Here is a 20,708-nt window from a genome sequence, read left to right as displayed (position 1 = left end):
TGACTATTGCAAAAATCACATCGTCTGAGATCTTCTATTTCTTGTGATATTCTCGGCCACCATACTGACATTTTGGCTCGTTCTCGGCATTTGTTTAACCCCAGATGTCCTGTATATATTGCTTGTAATATTTCTGCTCTGAGATTTTGTGGAACCACTATTCGATCTTGATAAAATAAAATTTCCTGATGAACTAATAGATCATTCCTAAAGTTAAAGTAAGGTTTAACTCCCTTGTTTAATCTATCCTCCTTGCTCGGCCAACCATTTGATGTTAAATGGATAATCTCCTGTAGTTTTGAATCCTTAGATGTAGCATTCCTAATTTCTTTTAATTTTCTATCAGTAGCTGATCTGGTCTTTATGATAGTGTCTATATACATTTCTACATCTTTCTCCGTGGTGCCTTCTGCTTTTTCGGTTGGACTTCTAGACAGTGCATCTGATACCAGCAAAAGTTTCCCAGGAACATACTCTGCTATAGGATTGTATCTCCTAAGTCTCATCAACAGTCTTTGACATCTCAAAGGAGTGTTATTCAGATCCTGAGTATTTATCAACGGTACCAAAGGTTTATGATCCGTTAGAAGACAAAACTGATCTAGTCCCGTGATGTATCTGTCAAATTTCTCACAGGCCCATACGCTCGCTAAACATTCTTTTTCAATTTGAGCATAGTTTTGTTCTGTTTGTGTCAGCGTACGAGAGGCATAAGCTATGACTCTCAATATTTTATTTTCTTCTTGGAAAATGGCAGCGCCAAGTCCATAGCTCTGCTCGCATCCGCACTAATCGTGATGGGCTTTTTTGGATCATAATAAGTCAATATCGGTGCCTGTGTCAATAGTTCTTTAACGCTTTGGAATGACTTTTCTTGAGGTTCATTCCAAGCCCAAACCGTATCTTTTTTCAATAATTCCAGCATTGGTTGTAATGCCGCTGCTAAGTTAGGCACGAATTTCCCCAGATACTGACTCATTCCCAAAAATCTTCTGAGCTCTGTGACTGATGTAGGGGCAGACAACTTTTTATCGCTTCTAACCGTTCTTCAGTGGGTTGTATCCCCTTAGCTGATATGCTGTGGCCGAAGTATTTTATAATACTTTTCCTGAATTCGCACTTGTCTTTGTTTAATTTTATTCCTGCTTGCTCTATTATTTTTAGTGCTACTGTAAGCCTTCTATCATCTTCCTCCATCGTTTTCCCATGAATTAATATGTCATCTATTATGACGTGAACACCTTCCACATTTTCTAGAAGCTTGGACATTTTCCATTGAAAAATTTCCGGTGCTGATGATATTCCAAAGGGCAATCTTTTAAAACAATATCTCCCGAATGGGGTTATGAAAGTCGTAAACAACCGACTCTCTTTTGCCAATGGAATTTGGTGAAACCCACTGGCTGCGTCCAGTTTCGAAAATATCAATGAGCCGTTCAATTTGGGTGATATATCCTCCAGATTCGGCAGCATATAATATTCACGTTTTACTGCTGAATTTAATTTTTTTAGATCGACACACAACCGTACTTCTCCGTTTTGTTTTCTCACCGGAACGATTGGACTGCACCATTGCACCAATCCGTTGGTTGTGTGACTTTCTCGATCACACCATCGTCCTCTAAACGTCGAAGTTCCTTCTTTACTTTTGGCATAATGGGAAATGCTATCCGTCTAGCCGTCGGGGTACAATACAGTTTCACACCGTCTTTTAACGCTATTTTCACTGGGTCTGTTTTCATGACTCCAGTTACCTCCCCTTTGTTTACATTAGACACGAATTTAACCAAATTCATTCGATATGCTGTTTCTCTCGATAGCAAGTTGTCTGTACTGCTATCAATAACATGTATTTCGAATGAGTATCTGCTGCCAGTGCTGCCTATCCTTATGTCTCGTATCAACCGTAAACTTCCCTATACAGTTCAATATACCTCCGGGGCTTTTGTATATGCCATCTGCTGGTTTCAAAACAGGGTTTTTTCTCAAGCTACGAAACGTTTCGTAACTGATAACATTTATGTCCGCTCCGGTGTCGATTTTAAAAATTAAATTATTTTCACATACCTTTAACCACACGTGCCATGGGTCTATTGCATTTTCTCTGAATTCTTCTCTTTTATAAATAGCCCCAAGAAAGTATTCCTCTGTCGTATGTTTTTCCACTTGTCTGATATTATGGGCTTTGAATCTGCAACATATCGCGAAGTGATTTATTTTGTCACAGTTTCGACATCGTTTTCCGTTCGCTGGACAATAATCTTGCCGTTTGTGTTTTTTGTTACATTTTCCACATCTCTGTTGCTGCGTTTCTTTTTGTGGATAATTTTGTTTCCATTCGTTTTGTTTTACTGCGTCAACCGATTTTTCCTTCATTTCGGCCATTTGCTGTCTCACTTGTTCATAGCTGCGTGCTATTTCTATAGCCTTTTCCAAGCTTAGGTCGTCTCTAAGTTGTAGTTTTTCGGATAGCTCTCCACTTCTTAACCTGAATGACTAGCCTGTCTCTTATTTGGTTATTTTTGTGTGGGAAATCACAGTTTTCCGATAGTTCATGAAGTCCCCGAATAAATTGTTCTATCGATTCGCCTTCCCTTTGTGTTCTGAGGTGAAATTTTGCACGCTCGTGCATAATATTTTTTTTCGGCATGAAGTGGCCTTCAAATTTGTTCAGTATCATGTCGAAACTCTTTTCATCTTCCTTTTTCTTGAAAGAGAACGACTTATATATCTGTTCGGCGTCCGGTCCCATACAATACACAAGCATGCTAATTTGTGTATCGGGCGACTCTTCATATAATTTTGTCGCACTCCGAAAACGTTGAAATCGCTCTCGCCATGTCCTCCACTGGTTCGATTGCGTAAAGTCAAAACGCTCTGGGGGCTGAAGTCTAAACATATTTCTTTTTGAAATAGTTGACGTTAATCCTTTTTTTTTTCTCGTTATAAGGTTTCCTTACCCAAAGAAAAAAATTTATCCCAATCTGACACCATGTTTTGTCGGGTCCCTGTAATTTCTATGCTACCACGTGGTGACTGCTGCTACTACATTTAAGAGGAGGAAGGAAAGAACCAGAAACGCATCCGTTCACATCAAATACTTTATTTAGACTCCCCCTGATATTAACCAAGGGCAAGTAACTCTTTATTATTACACACTTTTTTCATAATGTTCCTATAAAAATTTATTTTATTTTTATTGTTACAAATTACGATGCTTTATTTATATAAAAAAAGCAAAAATAAAGTCTTGCGCTTTTTATTTACTACCGAAAACCATAACTTTAGTCAAGGTATTTTTTGTTTAAACAAAATAATACATTTGCACTAAGATTTAAATAAAAATAATTAGTTATATTCCGCGATCATTATTTTATAAATACTGAAAATTTCATTAAAATTGGTTAATTTTCTGAATTTTGGTGATTTTTTTTTTTTTTTTTTTTTTTTAAAGTAAAGGGAGGGGTCAAAATGTTTATACATTTTGAGCATCGGCATTCATTTTGCCCGTACCTAGCTTATGCCAAAGTGACATATTTGGTCCAAACAGTTCCTTTAGCAATTTGACTGTCTCTGAGAATTCCAACTCATGTGTTTTCCTCAGAAGAATAAAATTTACAAATTTGCTATGTTCTGCTGTACCTAGTTTTCTAAGTAATAAACTGACTTTTCTTGAGTTTGACCAGCAGGGACTGCCAAAAGTCACCACAGAATTACCCCACCCTGTGTGTAACACGTGTGGGAAATTTATCCTCTTTCAGATAAATTCGACGCAAAAGTAACTATCCTGAAAAAAAAAGCATAAAATAAAAAGGGGGGGTAAAGAATAATATAAGGGTCTTGTTTCAAAACGAAGAAGAAATTTTATTTACAATAAAGTTGGTTGCAAATTTTTCCCTTTGCGGGCATTAAATTCAAAAACAAGTACGCCAAGGTAACAACATATAATGAAAAAAATAACACTGGGTCTTATAATGAAGATGTCGTATCCATGAACGAATACAGTATAATTCAAAATAGTAGTTCCTAAACACTCTCATATGTATTAAATTTTAGGAACGTACTCACAAATTGATGATGGCAGGCTTGTGCCTTTTTCCTTTTTTCTCATTTTAAAGTCCTTAGAAGATTTCTCTCCTTCCATTTACGTGCAAACCATAGCCATGAAAAATAAAGTCTTCAGAAGTTTGCTTTCAGCGCGTCTGGGTATTCTTGCCGGGTTAATACTTCTTTGGAGGAGGCTCGTCAAAATTCCTTGTCTGTACCGGGCAATGAATCCACGTCCAATATCCTCGTCGCCAGAATTTCAAAAGAGGCCGAATTTTGCGCTGGGCTTGTGACGTCATCAAGGAGCTAGCATTGCTCTTTTTCTTTAAATTAGGGGGAGTTTTGTACGAACCCAAAATATACGAAACTAAGAATCATAAAAGATACGAAATCAGAAAATCAAATATAAGAACCAGAATAAAAATATAATAAAAGTAAACGGGGGGGGTGATAATCCTTATGGTAAGTAACCGATACTTGCTAGATATCGGTTATTACCATAGTGAGGTTGTAGGATGGACGGAGATTGACGAGAGAGAGAAAACGAATGGGGAATATCGTGCTCGGTGGATATCAGACTGACTACTACCCCGGATGTCGCCAGGGGCCGTAACTCCTGTGACACCTGCGGTGGTCTCCCTTTATTTGGGAAAGACATTACAATGCTCTCTTTTTTTTTTTTTTTTTTTTTTTTTTAAAAAGTTTATTTTATTATTATTTTTTTTTTTATATTCATCAAGGAGTTTGTTCATGCGTGGTGTGACTGGAGTGTTTGCGTTGCTGGGTTGGAGGGAAGCATCTGTCAACCTAAGGGAAAGAAAATGATAATTATGCATTATTATGTACAGGGGTATTTGTAGCATTTAGCAATCAAATCTTTTGGGTGGTCGTCTTGTGCGGCCTGAGCGTCTGAGGTTTGAAGAGTGTTGTCCCTGGTTTTCTTTAGATTTTGGTGATGCTGTCACATGCATGTGTCCCTCATCTTCAGATGAAGAGTATTCAGGTGGGTCATGTGTGAGGTTTCTTAGTGGCTTAGGGATTTTTTTGAAGAAGCTGGCATTTCTTGTAATTTGGTTGTCCTTGTGTGTGGCAGTAATCATGGATCCCTTTTTTTTTTGTTATGGTTAATGCGTTAGGTTGATAGGGGGTGTGTGCCTTTGAAGTGTGGTCGCTTTTTACAACGACGGTGTCACCCACACTCAGATTATTGGGCTTTACGTATACTTTTCTGTCAGCATATTTCTTTATTGTTTTCTTGGCTTGAGTGTCACGTACCCTAATGCTATGGTCTCCAGCTATAGGTGCAACTAGGTGTGGCAGGCGGTTTTTTATGGTCCGGCCAAATAGAATTGAGGCTGGGGAAACACCGGTGGTGCAGTGCGGTGTCGTTCGGTAATCTAACAGGAATTTGAATAGCTCCTGCTTCCAGCTTTGGCCTTTGATTAAGGCGGCTTTGATGGATTTTTTTACAGTGCGCATGAAGCGTTCTGTTTCAGCATTGGCCTGGGGCCATAGAGGTGTTATCTTCCTGTGTCTGAAACCGGTGACGGAGGCGTAGGTTTTGAAATCATGGCTGTTGAATGGTGGGCCATTGTCTGTTTTGAGGGATACTGGTACCCCGAATTCGGCAAATATCTTGTCTAAACGGGGTATGACCGAGTTTGTTGAGATAGAGTCCAGGATATCGACAACAACGTAGCGTGAGTACTCGTCTAATGAAATTGCGAGACAAAAATCGTGTTTACATAATTGGCTCTTTAAAGCAACGTTCCCATGTAGTAAACATTCTGAACATGAAACCATGCCCGTATTTAATAAATCTAGCAAAGATCTAATAATGGCCAGATTTTCGTGAAATTTTCCTTACTTATTCATTTTAGAATGAAATTACATATTGTAATAAACTCACAAGATGAAAGATAGATTTAAACTCGTTTTATTAGTCGTTGTTTACACGATGATACTAACGTAATGGCGTTTTGCACATGCGTAGTGAAACCCGGATGTTAGTTGGTTTCTTAGTTCAAGGGACACTACTCTGTCTGCACATGTTACATACATTACATCCCTCCACCCATAGTTCCGAATTACTTGTTTATGTGACATAGTCTTTCAAGTGCTTCGGTTTGTTATTTGTTCTTTCACTACATCTAATGGTTTCTCTTACTGGGGCCTCCTGCTGTGTATTTCCCACTCCATTTGTTGTTTCCTGGTCCGGACTGAAGCTACCTGAACTACTGGTGCCTGAGGTCAGTGGGATCACCCAGTCTGTATCCAAATTTTGATTTCTATTTTGTGGACTTGTTCTTCCTATTTCCGAAGCTCTATCTGCGTCCAGCTCCATCTGTTTTTTTACATGGTCCACATGTCTCCTTACCACTGTCCCCGACTCCAGTTTAATTTCATATGACACTGGACCTGTCCGTCTCTTGACCATTCCCTTTTTCCATCTTGGTCCTGTATAGAAATTTTTGGCCCAGACTAATTCACCTTCTCTAAATCCTCATATGCTCCGAGAGTTGTCATGATATTTCTTTTGAATTTCCTGGTGTTTTCTCATACGCTCCCTCACTGTAGTTTTCTGTGGAATGATCCAATCCAAAACTGTCTTTATTTTCCGGTTCATTAATAATTCTTCTGGTGATATGCCCGTGACCGTTTGTGGTGTGGAGTTATATGACAACAAGAAACGGCTCAGTTTTGAACTTAGGGAGCCTTTCTCATGACTAATTTTTTTCATTCCTTCCTTAAAAATCCGCACATATCTTTCAGCCAATCCATTTGAAGAGGGGTGTTTTGGTGCTGTTGTGATATGTTGGATTCCTTGTCTTGACATAAATGCTTGGAATTCTTCACCTAAAAAAACGGCTGCATTATCCGTTACAATTTTTTTGGGGCAACCCGTGAGTTGCAAAACATCTTTGTAGGTGTTCCAGGGTGGCGTTTGTGGTGGATGAGTTTGACATGTAGACGTCTAACCATTTGCTGAACGCATCCACTATTACCAGAACATGTGACCTTTAAATGGGCCTGCATAATCTATGTGAAGTCTGGACCACTCCTCTTCAGGGATTTCCCAAGGATGTAAAGGTGCGATTGCTGGCATTTGATTGGTTTGTTGACACTCATAGCAATTCCTCACCTTAAATTCTATTTCCTGGTCTAATTTTGGCCACCAGAAATAGCTTCTGCTCAGCCCTTTCATTTTTACAATTCCTGGATGTCCCTCATGGAGTGCCTCTAAGAGTTCTTTCCGCCCTTGTATTGGTACCACTACTCGCTTTCCCCACAGTAAGCATTCTTCCACAATTCCCAATTCATGTCTTCTATTAAAATAAGGGTGCCAATCTTCTGTAGTAGGACACTTCTCTGGCCACCCATTTTTTACATAGTCCAGCACCTGTTTTAGGAGTTTATCCTTTTTTGTCCACCTGGCGATTTCTTGATGTGTAACAGGAGCTTGATCCAGGTAGTCTAGCAGCATAATGTTCTCCTCTGGTATGGGCACTTCTCCCAGTGTTGTAGATCTTGGCAACCTACTCAACCCATCGGCATTTCCATTTTTTCTTCCTTCCCGATATTCTAGCTGGTATGAATATGCAGATAGGATTACTGCCCAATGTTGAATTCTTGCCGAACTGATCTCTGGTATTTTCTTATTTTCTTTAAAATATCCCAAGAGCGGCTTATGATCAGTATATAATGTGAATGGCCTTCCATACAGATACTAGTGAAATTTTTTCACCCCAAAAACTACTGCCAATGCCTCCTTATCAATTTTGGCGTAATTCTTTTCTGCTGGTGCGAGGGTCCATGATACAAAAGCTATTGGTCTTTCAGAGCCATCCTCCATGATGTGAGATAGTACAGCACCCACCCCACATGGGGAAGCATCAGATGCCACTGTCACGGCTTTGTTTGGGTCGAAATGTACCAACACTTTTGAGGAACTTAATTGTTCTTTTGCTTCTTCCCATGCTCTTTCTTGTTTTGACGTCCACTCCCATATTGAATCCTTCTTCAATAACTGATGCAAAGGAGCTAGAATGTTTGAAATGTTCGGAATGTACTGGGCATAATAATTTATCATCCCCAGAAAAGCTTGTAGCTCCTTTACCGATGTTGGGCGTGGTGCCTGCTTGATCGATTTCACTTTTTCCTCTGCAGGTTTTATGCCTTCCCTGTTTACTATGTGGCTTAGATATAATACCTCGGGCACTAAAAATTTGCATTTTTCCTGGTTTAATTTAATTCCACTTCTATCCTGTTTAAAACTTCCTCCAGGGTCTCTAAGTGTTTTTTCCTGGTTTTGCCTGTCAGTAGAATGTCGTCAATTCTAACAATTACATTTTCAATGCCCTGCAAAATGTTTTCCATAGTTCTCTGAAATATTCCTGGGGCTGATTTCAATCCATAGCATAGTCGGTTGTACATGAAAAGGCCTTTATGAGTATTGATAGTTATTAATTTTCTAGATTTTTCATCCATCAGTAATTGCTGGTAAGCTTGGCTTAAATCTAGCTTGGTATAGGCTTCACCTCCACCCAATGTCGCATACAGATCTTCTGTTTTTGGTATTGGATAATTATCCAATTTAGTGACTGGATTGATTGTCACTTTATAGTCCCCACAAATACGTACAGACTGATCCGCTTTTAAAATGGGTACTATTGGTGTAGCCCATTCAGAGAATTCAACTGGTGAAATTGTTCCTTCTTTTTGCAGTCTTCCTAATTCCTCTTCTATTTTCTTCTTCAGCATATAGGGTACTGACCTTGGTTTGAAATACCTGGGTTTTGCCTCTGGGTCTATATACAAACTGGCCTGGGTTCCTTTCACTTGACCTAACTTCCCATCGAACACAGCCTCATGCTTTGCTAATATTTCTTTCAATTTGTCTTGGTCAGTCTCCTTTATTGTCTGCACCTTAAAAATCTCCTTCCATGGCAACCTCACATGTTGCAGCCAGTTTCTTCCCAGGAGTGTGGGGGTATCCCCCGCTACCCCAATTAACGGTAATTCCACCCGACGACTGTCCAACTACACTGGAACTTTTGTTTGTCCAATCACCTGGATGCAATTTCCCGTATAAGACCTAAGACGCACTTTTGTGGGCTCCAGCAACTTTTTGTTGTTTATTTTTTTCCACGTTTTTAGTCCCATTATCGTTACAGATGCTCCTGTATCTATCTCCATAGAAACCCTCTTGTCACAAATGTTGATGTCTACACAATAGGGGTCTACTTTTTCCAGTGGCACTCTGATCCTATTTATGGTATAAACTAGTGGTGGGACGATTAATCGGAATCGTTAATCGTAAGAATCGTGTATTTTGGGAGGCATCAGAATCGGAATCGCATCGTTAAAAAATACCTTAATTTTCCGATTCCTTCATTACGATTCTTTTAGTCTGATGTTGAAAAAAAGAAAACAAATTCCTGATATTTCTAACTGCAAGAGAGAAATGTAGCATGTTATAAAAAGAAACCAAAGAAATTCATTATTAACAGGGCAATGCTTAGTGCCCCCTCCCTTACAGGGTTCATTCATTCAGATCTATTGTGATCAAAACTACAAAAGAGTTAACTTGAAAAGAAGTATGCAGGGCTCTACATTGCGAGTAAAAATAAAAAGAAAACGCTTATCTTTTTGGCGACTGTTTTTTTTTACTGACAAATCTTCTAATAGTGAATGAAAATGCTTTTTCAACTTATATTTTCTTAAAACGAGCAAAGTCAAATTATTTAAACAGTAAAAGGTTTAATAGAACAATATACTTTTTTTTCTTTTTTTAAAAGAAGGCTTTTGAAAGAAATATCTCTAAAATGAAATTGATCGCAAAACTTGGACAGTAGTCGGCTTCTTTTGAAGTTAAAAAAAAAACGACCCATACCTATCTCTTCCAAACCTAAAGTTATTAAATAACCCCTTCGTTAATTTAAGGGTAATTAATTCAATTCAGTCAAGTTGTTTTTTTTTAAATTTCATTGAAATAAAATCCATTTTTTAAATTTTTTTCTCCAGAAAGATAAAACCCTGAATTTGATTATATTAAAAGCAGAATAATATAATCTTTTTTCTAGAATTTTAAATTGAAAATTAAAAAAAAAGTGTTTGATGCAGTTTTTTGCCGAACGAAAAAGAAATTAATATATATTTTTTAAAAGGTGTTGTAATCAATTAATTTTTATGTCTAAATAATATTTACGATTAATTAAATAATTTCATTTTAAAAAGTATTTATAAATAGAATTTTACTTAAGACTTATAGTTTAGCAATATTGAACCGCATCAACCATGTGTGAATTGAATGAACACAGTCAACCAAAAAAAAAACAATTCAAAAGAAATGCATATTTGCATTTCATTATGTAAACTTTTATACATTGGTTTCAAAAATTAAATTCTATAATTTTTTTTTGTTAACTACTGGTTGGTACAATTTACCGCCCCATCCCTTTATATTTTTTTCTTTTTGTCTTTTTTAGCGGATTATTTTCAATTAATTATCCAAATAAGTGACTAGCTTTAAAACAAAATTTAATAGTAATTTGTATTTGTTTACAGATAAACTGAAATTTCTAATATGGCTTCAAAGTCCAAAAAAGGTCTTGCATGGAAACTTTTTGAAGTTGATGAAGATCATGAGTTGAAAGCCATTTGCAAAGTCTGTCAAATTAAAATATCGCGAGGAACAAAACCATCTAACATGACCACAACCAACATGTTAAAACATTTAACTATGAAGCATCCAAATGAATTGGAGGAGCAAAATAAAAAAGAAAAGGAACAAAAAATTACCAACTAGTCACTCAGAGCAGTTTTATTAGTGAGGGTCGAAATCGCAGTGTCTTTTTTTTTTTTTTTGCCTAAGTCACCAAATTTTTTAACCTTCCTTAACTTCAAAGAGTAAATACAATATATACAACTAAAAAATAATTTTTAAAAATGCTGATTCTATTCATGAAAAATTCTTTTAACTAGAAATTAAAACTTAGGTAAAGATAGCTGACTGACAGCAACAGGAGCACTGGTTAACTACTGAACCACATGGAAAGGTGTGGGGGAGGAAAAAAGGAAATTAAAAGATAATAAATTATGATAACCGTCTTTGAAAGGCACTAAACTCCTAAAATTTACTTCTTTAAAATATTAGGCGGCATTCCCCGGCGATTTTAAAGCACTCTCTCTCCAAAAAAAAAAAAAAAAGATTTAATTTTTAAGTTTGGGAAAGATATATTTATTATAACCGAATTCCTGTATGAAGACTGGATCTACTTTATTGGACGTTAATTTGTGAGATAAGTAATTTTTCAATGTTTAATGTTTTTAAAGTTTCAATTATCAATTAAATTTTTTTAATTGCGTTTTTTTTTTCAATTTATTTATAAAAAAAAACAGGGGTTAAAATGTATTTTTCAAGGTAACAAGTGTTGCGTTGTGTGCACTCAGTCTATATAACTGCGTGGACAAAATGGTCGCCGGACAAGTTTACCGACGAGTGTATATTTTGAATGACAACTAAAAGACTCGACTGTTTACAAAAGAATTCGAGTTTATTTTCAACAATCTTTCTTTACACTTTTGTGTCGGTTGTCATTGACTCCACTAGCGAGGAGAGAGGTGTTGTTAGAGATAGGTGGCGTGGCGGGGATGTTGACAGATGACAGACTTGATTCTCACCGCGTCGGCCGCTACTCTTTTTTAAAAACCAAAACATCTTTGTTTATATTGATATCAGTCACGTTTCTCTAGCCCAGCTACGAATGTCAGCTGCATTCCGATCTGGTCATAAAATATTTGTTGATGTTATTATTTCCGATTGTAGGCCAATTTCCTTTTGTTTGTTTGGCCTTGAAACATCACCGTGTTCCAAAATGTGTGTCACTAGCTCAGTTGACGCTCATGCAACATTCCATGTTGTCATGGTTGAAACGTGACCCTCATATCACGTTCTTGGCTTGCCTCTCCGATTTCTTCAGCCTGTCCCCTTATTATACAACACCCCTTCCATTCTCCATTTTCAAAATTTTGACCTCAAAATTTTACCTTCCTCTCTCCTCCCCTTCGAGTTTAATTACATTGACAACACATATAATTTCACAACAATTTACAGTTTTTTTTCTTTTTCTTTTCACACAAGTTCACATTAAATATAGTCCACAAAAGTCTTTTAGCAATTGTCCTTTTTCAACACAAAATAAAACAAAACAAAAAACAAAAAAAAAATCATAATGCATACATCTTTTCCTATTTTTTTTTTCAAAAGTTCATCACAAAACATATTAACAAACAACGATCAAATTTGTCCATTTTTCTTCACTTCTGATGCGTAGTCCATTGACCACCAGTGGTTACTGCACTCTAATTATTAAATTAGCATCAGTTTTTATGACACTTGATAGCTTCCCTGCGTGCTTCTGCAAAAGTTTTTTTTTTTTTTTTTTTTTTTTTTGAAAAAAAAACTACTTTTCCCTTTCAACTTACTAATTGAAATGAGGAGCCGCTGCTATTTTCTCAAGTGTCACTCATTGTTCGACCCGCGGAGAAAAGGCTTTTATTAGCGGGGTTTGACTACCTTTCTCAACATGGTATTCACGCATCCCAAACATCCCCCTTTCTCCCTGCTCCCAGCAACTGGCGTAGCTTGTGCCCTATTTGCTACCGGGTCGACTATATGTCTCCTTGCATGACGTGGAATATTATCCGAGTCTGCAAAACGTTCCAAGTGTTCAAAGCGTGCCGTCATGCTGTTCACATTTCCCGACGACATGCTTCGCGTCAATATACAGCGCTCCATCAACGGAACATTAGATTCCTCCTTGGAATCCCTTCGTTGATGTCGAGATTTCTGCACTGGGAAACCAGTCTCTTCTGGTTCGGTATCGCTCTCCGAATCCTCTGATACCTCCGGAGCTGCCAATGCAGTTTTCCTTAACGGTCTCTCTGTAGTGGGGATCTCCCACTCCTCAATAGACGCTGCCCGTAAGTGCTCAGCATGCGCCTTTGTTACAGAGCCCGTTAATTGGTCTCTAATTCTATACGAGACAGGACCCATTTTATCTATCACTACATAGTACGGTTTCCACCGCATATCTAATTTTCCTTTCCTCTGGTGGTTCTTGTAAAACACTAAATCACCAACCTCAAACTCGACAGTCTTTGTCCTTTTTTCCGAACTATCTATCATTCTTTTCCTAGCATTTTTTATATTACTCCTTACTTAAGTGAAGGTTCGATGCATTTCCTGTAGAGCGATTTCATGATTTTCATCCCCATAGTATACTCTACGGGGTCTTAGAATATTGTCCAACGGCAGAACAACATCTCTATTGTAGAGTAAATAATAAGGTGAAAATTTCGTCATTTCGCTTACATGGAACCTGACAGCCGCTAACATCTGATTCATGTATATATCCCACAACTGTTCATTGTCCCCTATTTTCTTCGCTAGGACGTCATGCATTGTTCTATGGAACCTTTCAACTTTGCCGTTACTCTGGGGGTGATAGAACGATGTGGTCACATGATGCACGTTGAGGTCCTCTAATGTCTTTTTCATTATTTTATTTATGTTCTCAGGCCCATTATCCGTTAAAAGCTGCAGTGGTGCTCCGAATCTGGGAAAAATCTCGTCAATCAATAGATGCACCACTGTTTCTGCTTTCTTATTCGGAACCGCAAAAGCCTCCGGCCAACCACTGTACATGTCTATAAATGTCACTATATACTGGTTACCCGAAAGCATCTTTGGGTAGGGCCCAGAAACATCTAACGCCAGTTTAGCGAAAGGAAAAGGAGGCAAATCGCACTCCTGCATTGGAGGTTGTTGTTTCCTCAAATTTCTGGTCTGACACGGAATACATTTCCCTATGTATTCATTTATTTCCTTAAATAAACAAGGCCAGAAATATTTTTGTTTAATTGCGTGAAACGTCTTTTCCACGCCCATGTGACCATTATCATCATGGTATTGAACTAACACCCTTTCTCTTAGATGCGACGGTATATATAACCTAACTATCGGTTCGTCGTCGGGTTGCGACAAGTAATATACTACTTCGTCCATTACAATGTACTTTTTTCTTTCCATTTTGGACGCTTTACCGTTTTTCATATGCATCTTTAAGTCCACGATCTCCTTATCCTCTTCTTGTTCCCTAATCATATCTATGCCCGCTAACGTAGGTCGTTCGTGCTTACCCGATGAGTCCTCAGCATTCTTATATGATGCATACTCATTCGGCTCAAAGAGATTAGAGTTTATTGCGCTTACTCGATAGTTTCTACTATCTATCTCTACAGGGGGATCATTTGTGTCCTGGCTTGGATTCACCGCACGTGACAAAAGATCAGCACAAACATTATCTTTCTCCTTCAGGTATCGTATGGTGCAATTATAGCCAGCCATATTTAAAGCCCACGTCTGTATTTTCCTATTTTGAATTGGTGAGTTTAATAAATACTCCAATGGTCTATGATCTGTATAGATGGTGAACGTAGCACTATGCAAATAGTGATTTAATTTATTCAGGGCATAGTGTATCGCATATGCCTCTTTTTCTATTGTTGACCATCTGGTTTGAGTATCACTCAACTTATGGGATAAGAAGTAAATAGGTTTTTCTACCTCTTTACCCTCCTTTGGATCATAGACCATTTGTGATAAACATGCCCCAATCGAATGATCAGAGGCATCCGTATACAGTGTGTAGTTCCTTTCTGGATCGGGATAGGCCAGTAACACCATATCTGCGAGCTTTGCTTTTAAGCTATCAAAGGTAGACTGACATGCGTCGTCCCATTGGAAACATGCATGCTTTCTCGTCAACCGGACTAAAGGTTCGGCGATATCGGAAAAATTTTTTATGAACCTCCGATAATATGACGTCATACCAATGAAAGCTCTCACTTGCTTCACAGTGGTTGGAGTCAAAATCAATTTTATAGATTTGACTTTCTCCAGGTCTGGCTGTATACCCTTATCGCTAACTTTGAACCCCAGATACTGTATCTCTTGTTTAAAAAACTCACACTTTGTGGCTTTTAACCTGAGGTTATGTCTCCTAAGACTACCTAATACCCTATCTATATGTTTTAAATGGTCTTCCTTCGTATTGGAAAATATAAGTATATCGTCCAAATACGGCAGCGCAAACTCTTCTTGTCCTCTCAAAACTATGGACATTAACTCCTGGAAGACCCCAGGGGCGTTTGCCAGTCTGAACGGCATCACATTAAAGTGAAATAATCCCCGATGGCAGGTGAACGCTGTTTTCTCTTTATCGTTCTTATTCAATTTAACCTGCCAGTACCCTGACTTTAAATCTAATTTTGTGAAGTATTTTGCTGACCCGAGCGAGGCTAGAATATCATCAATTACTGGTAATGCTCGGGCATACTTCTTTGTGACTTTATTTAGTGCTTTAAAGTCCACACAAAATCTTTTACTACCATCCTTTTTCTCTACTAAAACTATTGGAAAACTCCACGGGCTATTTGATCTTTCGATTACTCCTGCCCGCATCATTTCCTCTAACGCTAACTCTACCTCTTTTCTTTGTTTTAGCGGTGTTCGATACGGGCATTTTCGTATGGGCTCATGCGTTCCTGTATCGATACGCATCTTCACCGTATTGGTTCTGCCCAAATCTTTATCCTCCGTAACGAACAAATCTTTATTCCTCTCTAGTACCTTATCAACTTCCGACTTAAATTCCTCGGGTACTTTAACTCCCTTCACGGTTTTGTCGGACTCTTTTCTCATATGTTTTTCTGGCATGGTAATTTCAGTAATACTACCAGCCACACTACATCTAGCTATTGGACAACCTCTTCTTAATGTGACTGTCTGGTTGGTATTATTCATGATCATCAGTGGAAGCCTACGGGACTTGTTAATTCTTACTACCGAATTTGCTACAGATATCCCACTAAGCTTGCTAACATATCCACTGCTAATCTGTTCTATCTCGTATTCCAGCCCTTGGCCATTTTTAAACCCCACCTGAGCCATGCATGTATGCAGGTGTTGTGGTTTCAAAGTTATTTTCCCGGTCAATCTAACTAATGCTGAAATACGAGCATCTTCCTCTAATGCGATGTACTCGTTTCCTAATTTTATCGCTCCTAAATCGAAGTACATCCTTACCCCATTTTGGCTAAGCCAGTCTCGGCCTAATATCACACTCCTGTCGAGATTCTTTACTACAAAGAAATCTTGATAGATGGAGTAGCCTCCTATGCGCATCCTTAATCGGGCAACCCCTTCTACTTCTAATGAGGACCCGTTGGCAGTCCTTAGATTTACTGCTTCCTTTCACAGCTCAGGTGCATGTCTAAGTGCGTAAAAAACACTACTATTTACGACAGACACCTCTGCCCCCGTATCCACTAACGCCCTATAATTCTTCTTTCCTGTACCAATGGAAACGGAATTCGCTGCGCCCATATTACCGATTACATATAACGGTAAGTTTTGTTCCGTTCGACGAACGTTTTTCGAACAGATTTTTTTCGTTTCCCTGCATACGGCTTCTGCAGTCTCTCTGCATGTGGCCCACCTTGCCACAAAAATAACATCTTGGTCCCTGTTTCGTTTTATCCCTATCCTTAACTTTGTGTTCTGGTCCCCTATTTTCTACCTGGTATCCTCTTCTACGTCTATCCTCGTATCTTGGGGGGTATCTGGCTGGACCCAAGGCATCAACCTGAATCCGCCGCCTAGTTTGACAGATTTCCATGGGTTCATCTTCGGACTCCCTGTTTGCATCCAGCCGAATCTTCCATTTCATTTCCGTTAAGGCTTTTTGATACGCCTCCTGAAGATCCTTTGGCTCATGCCTCATCACTGCCATTCTTATGTCCCTATCACTTAGACCCTCTAAAAAAAACCCTAACATTTGCTTTTTTACTATCTCACTATCCGGGTCTATACCGTTATAAGCCCCCGCTGCTAGACGTAGTATCCTTTGCAAATAATCTTGGATACCTTCTTTTCTACCCTGCCTAATATTAGCTAGTTCTGCTATATACGCATTGGGGTTTGCGACAATTCCATAGTAATCTTCCATGGAACTCTTCAACTCTCCCCATGTTACATGCGCATTGCCAGCCAATAATCTATTAACATAATGGCCGACTAGGCCCCTTGTGGTTAGAAGAGCTGTTTGAAATTTTTCTTCATCTGTAGTTCCAACCACCTTAAAATACCTCTCTAAGTCATCCCGCCAAGCCTTATAACCACCCTGATCTCTACTCTCTAAAGGTTTTATGTTCTTTAAAAGGGATTCTCCTCTTATAGTGTTTGACACCGAACTAATTGCCTTTTTCATCTCCGCTGCGAACCCCTGCATGAAACTTGAAAGAACTTGCTGCTCCATCATATATTTTTAAAACAAACAATATTTTACGTATTTTAATCGTATGCAATAGTCGCTAACAAGTGAAAATATATTTTTAACGAACTTTCATGCATACAACAATACGTGTGTATATTTATATATAGTTTTTTTGTTTTTTTTTTAAGCAGAACACACAAAGGAAAAAATCGAGTGTACTTACTGTTTGCTGAACTTCTGGTCCTTCCTTTGGTTTCTTGTCTTCGTTTTTCTGTTTGTTTTTTGTTCGTCTTTCGAAGCAGCTCTGTTTATTCCTTCGTTTTTTTTTGTTGTGTTATTTCTTCCGTGGATTTTTTTTTTTTTTGCTTTGTTCCAGGTTCGATCTTCCTATTCCTTGATGGAATAGCTGAGTCACGGTACCAAAACGCTGTCTGTTGCGTTGTGTGCACTCAGTCTATATAACTGCGTGGACAAAATGGTCGCCGGACAAGTTTACCGACGAGTGTATATTTTGAATGACAACTAAAAGACTCGACTGTTTACAAAAGAATTCGAGTTTATTTTCAACAATCTTTCTTTACACTTTTGTCGGTTGTCATTGACTCCACTAGCGAGGAGAGAGAGTGTTGTTAGAGATAGGTGGCGTGGCGGGGGGGGGGTGTTGATAGATGACAGGCTCGTTCTCTCCGCGTCGGCCGCTACTCTCTTTTTAAAAACCAAAACATCTTTGTTTATATTGATATCGGTCACGTTTCTCTAGCCCAGCTACGAATGTCAACTGCATTCCGATCTGGTTATAAAATATTTGTTGATGTTATTATTTTCGATTGTAGGCCAATTTCCTTTTGTTTGTTTGGCCTTGAAACATAACCGCGTTCCAAAATGTGTGTCACTAGCTCAGTTGACGCTCATGCAACATTCCATGTTGTCATGGTTGAAACGTGACCCTCATATCACGTTCTTGGCTTGCCTCTCCGATTTCTTCAGCCTGTCCCCTTATTATACAACACAAGCTTCGAAATAAGTCTAATTAAAAAAAATCACTTAATTTTTAATTTCGACAACCCTGAGAATTTAATTATTAAAAAAATATTGAAATGTGACATTTTTTTTATTTAACATTTCTATTAGTTCAATTAATTTTCTTTCAATAATTCATTTCACTCAACAAACTTCACCATTTTTTGTTTTGTTTTATCTTGTTCTGTAATTTTGGTAACTATTTTTGCTCAATTTTATCTAGTATTTCATTTGTTTTTATAGTGGTATCATTTTTATATGTGTTCCTTTGATATACCCTATTTCAAAATTAGTTTGGCTAAACGTATTCTTCACGTTAGAAACAACGTGTAAAAGTAATGAAAAAGTAAGAAAAAACAATAGGTGTTAACTACTCTTTGTGAATTATGGAGGTCTGAAGAACTGCCGTCACAAATACAACTATCAATAGCCAAACAAAAAATCGTTTTTAAAATTCCTTTACTTGTAACTTTTCGCTATACCTACCTTTTGGTATAAAACACAAAAACTTTCGATTAATGGTATTTCTCAAATATGGTCGTTAACTTTGGAAGGGTTATTTTGTATCTACAGCGCCATGTCACGTGGTATATTGTTTTTTTCATTATGCACGTTCATTTATAAATTATTAAATTAAATATTTATCTTATTTTTATATTTAATTAGTATATATTTTCTTTCTCTTCCGCTATATTTTTTTTTTATTTAATTCATTAAATCTGTAAATTATGAGGACCAAAATAATGAATCGCGTTAATTTATTCTCTAATTTTCTTGTTTTTGTTCTGTTATATAAATTCTATTTTATTTGTTTTTACTCTGAAGGATGAATTCTATTTTATTTGTTTTTTTTTCTGTATTCCAATTAAGTAAAATAAATTTTGCTAATTTTTCCGTTTAGTTTACTATATAATGATTTTATTTAAACCAAAACACGACGGTGTAGACATGAAATATCTCTTCCAAAGTTAGGGAACATATTTGGGAACTACCGACCATAAGTATAAAACTACCTGGTATATTTCAAAACAATAATTCCCTAGGAATCGGAATCGTACTTGGTATCGGAATCGTTAATCAATGTTTTCCTGGAATCGGAATCGTATAAAAATTAGGAATCGTCCCAACACTAGTATAAACTTCCTCGGAATTATCCGAGTCTGTGGCTTCCACTTCTATTTGCCTCACTGAATTTTTTTTCTTTTCTAACCTATTGGGGGGGTTTCTTTTTCATGTTTAATTTAAAAAATTTCTCTGCTATGTGCCCTTGTCTTTTACAGTAGTGACACAGGACACTTACTTGTTTCGTGTGTTGCTCCACAACGAGTACACTCTTCTTCCGACCTTTCATTCGATCTGGTCTCATATTTTATTTTTTCGGTCTGCCTCCGTGGTGGTGTGAAAATTTTGTTTACTTCTATTTTTTTTGTTTGAATATCTCGTAAATGTTTGGAGGCAGATTCGATGTTGACCGCTATTTTGAAAGCTTCGTTAAAAGTTATTGTGTCTTTCTCTGCCAGTAGTCTCCTCTGAATGTTGTCATCGTTTATTCCTACTACGAGTTTATCCCGTAGCATTTCGTCCAAAAACGTTCCAAAACGACAATCTTCGCACATGCTTCTTAATTCTGCCACATAATCTGTGATCGACTCGCCTGGTTGGCGGTTTCTCGTATAAAACTTTGTTCTCTGAACGATCACAGACGGCTTTGGGCTGAAATAATTTTGCATGAGTTTGACCAGTTCGTCAAATTCTTTATCTTTCGGTTTTTCTGGAGCTAATAAACTTGATATTTGTTTATATACCTTGCTCCCACAAACCGATAAAAGAATCGCTCTCCTCTTTTTCACGTGAGCTGTATCGTCGGGTATCTCGTTTGCTTCGAAAAAGTTCTCCAGACGTTCGATATATTGATCCCATTGTTCACTTGTACTATCAAACGATTCCAAACGACCGAAAGTAGCCATAATTCGTTTTTTATATCTCATCCTCGTCGCCAATTTGTAATAAACTCACAAGATGAAAGGTAGATTTAAACTCGTTTTATTAGTCGTTGTTTACACGATGATACTACTGTAATGGCGTTTTGCACATGCGTGGTGAAACCCGAATGTTAGTTGGTTTCTTAGTTCAAGGGACACTACTCTGTCTGCACATGTTACATACATTACACATATAAAAGGCAGTTTTCGTAAAATATACACGGGGAAATATCTTTTTAGTGCGTGCTCCCCCCTCCATATTTATTTTTTCGAAATTCGAACAAAATATATTTAAATCTATCGAAATTTCTATTTATTA

At 37.7% G+C, this 20,708-nt stretch overlaps 1 protein-coding gene across 1 annotated transcript; it reads right to left on the bottom strand.

The window, feature by feature from the left end:
- Positions 1 to 19,681: 19,681 nt before the first annotated feature.
- On the bottom strand, positions 19,682 to 20,374 carry LOC145258073 (uncharacterized). The gene has a single exon (XM_080115802.1). The coding sequence runs from the start codon at positions 20,372 to 20,374 to the stop codon at positions 19,682 to 19,684; it is 693 nt and encodes a 230-aa protein (XP_079971928.1).
- Positions 20,375 to 20,708: the final 334 nt, after the last annotated feature.

The sequence above is a fragment of the Euprymna scolopes genome, chromosome 33 (genome assembly GCF_053919585.1).
Source record: "Euprymna scolopes isolate OS-2025 chromosome 33, ASM5391958v1, whole genome shotgun sequence".
In the NCBI taxonomy this organism is placed as follows: domain Eukaryota; kingdom Metazoa; phylum Mollusca; class Cephalopoda; order Sepiida; family Sepiolidae; genus Euprymna; species Euprymna scolopes.
Note: the sequence above shows the minus strand (reverse complement) of the source record. Positions and strands in the feature narration are given on the sequence as shown.

Bases quoted from the DNA above. Each gene is read 5' to 3' on its own strand.
- LOC145258073 (XM_080115802.1), bottom strand. From the start codon at position 20,374: ATGGCTACTTTCGGTCGTTTGGAATCGTTTGATAGTACAAGTGAACAA.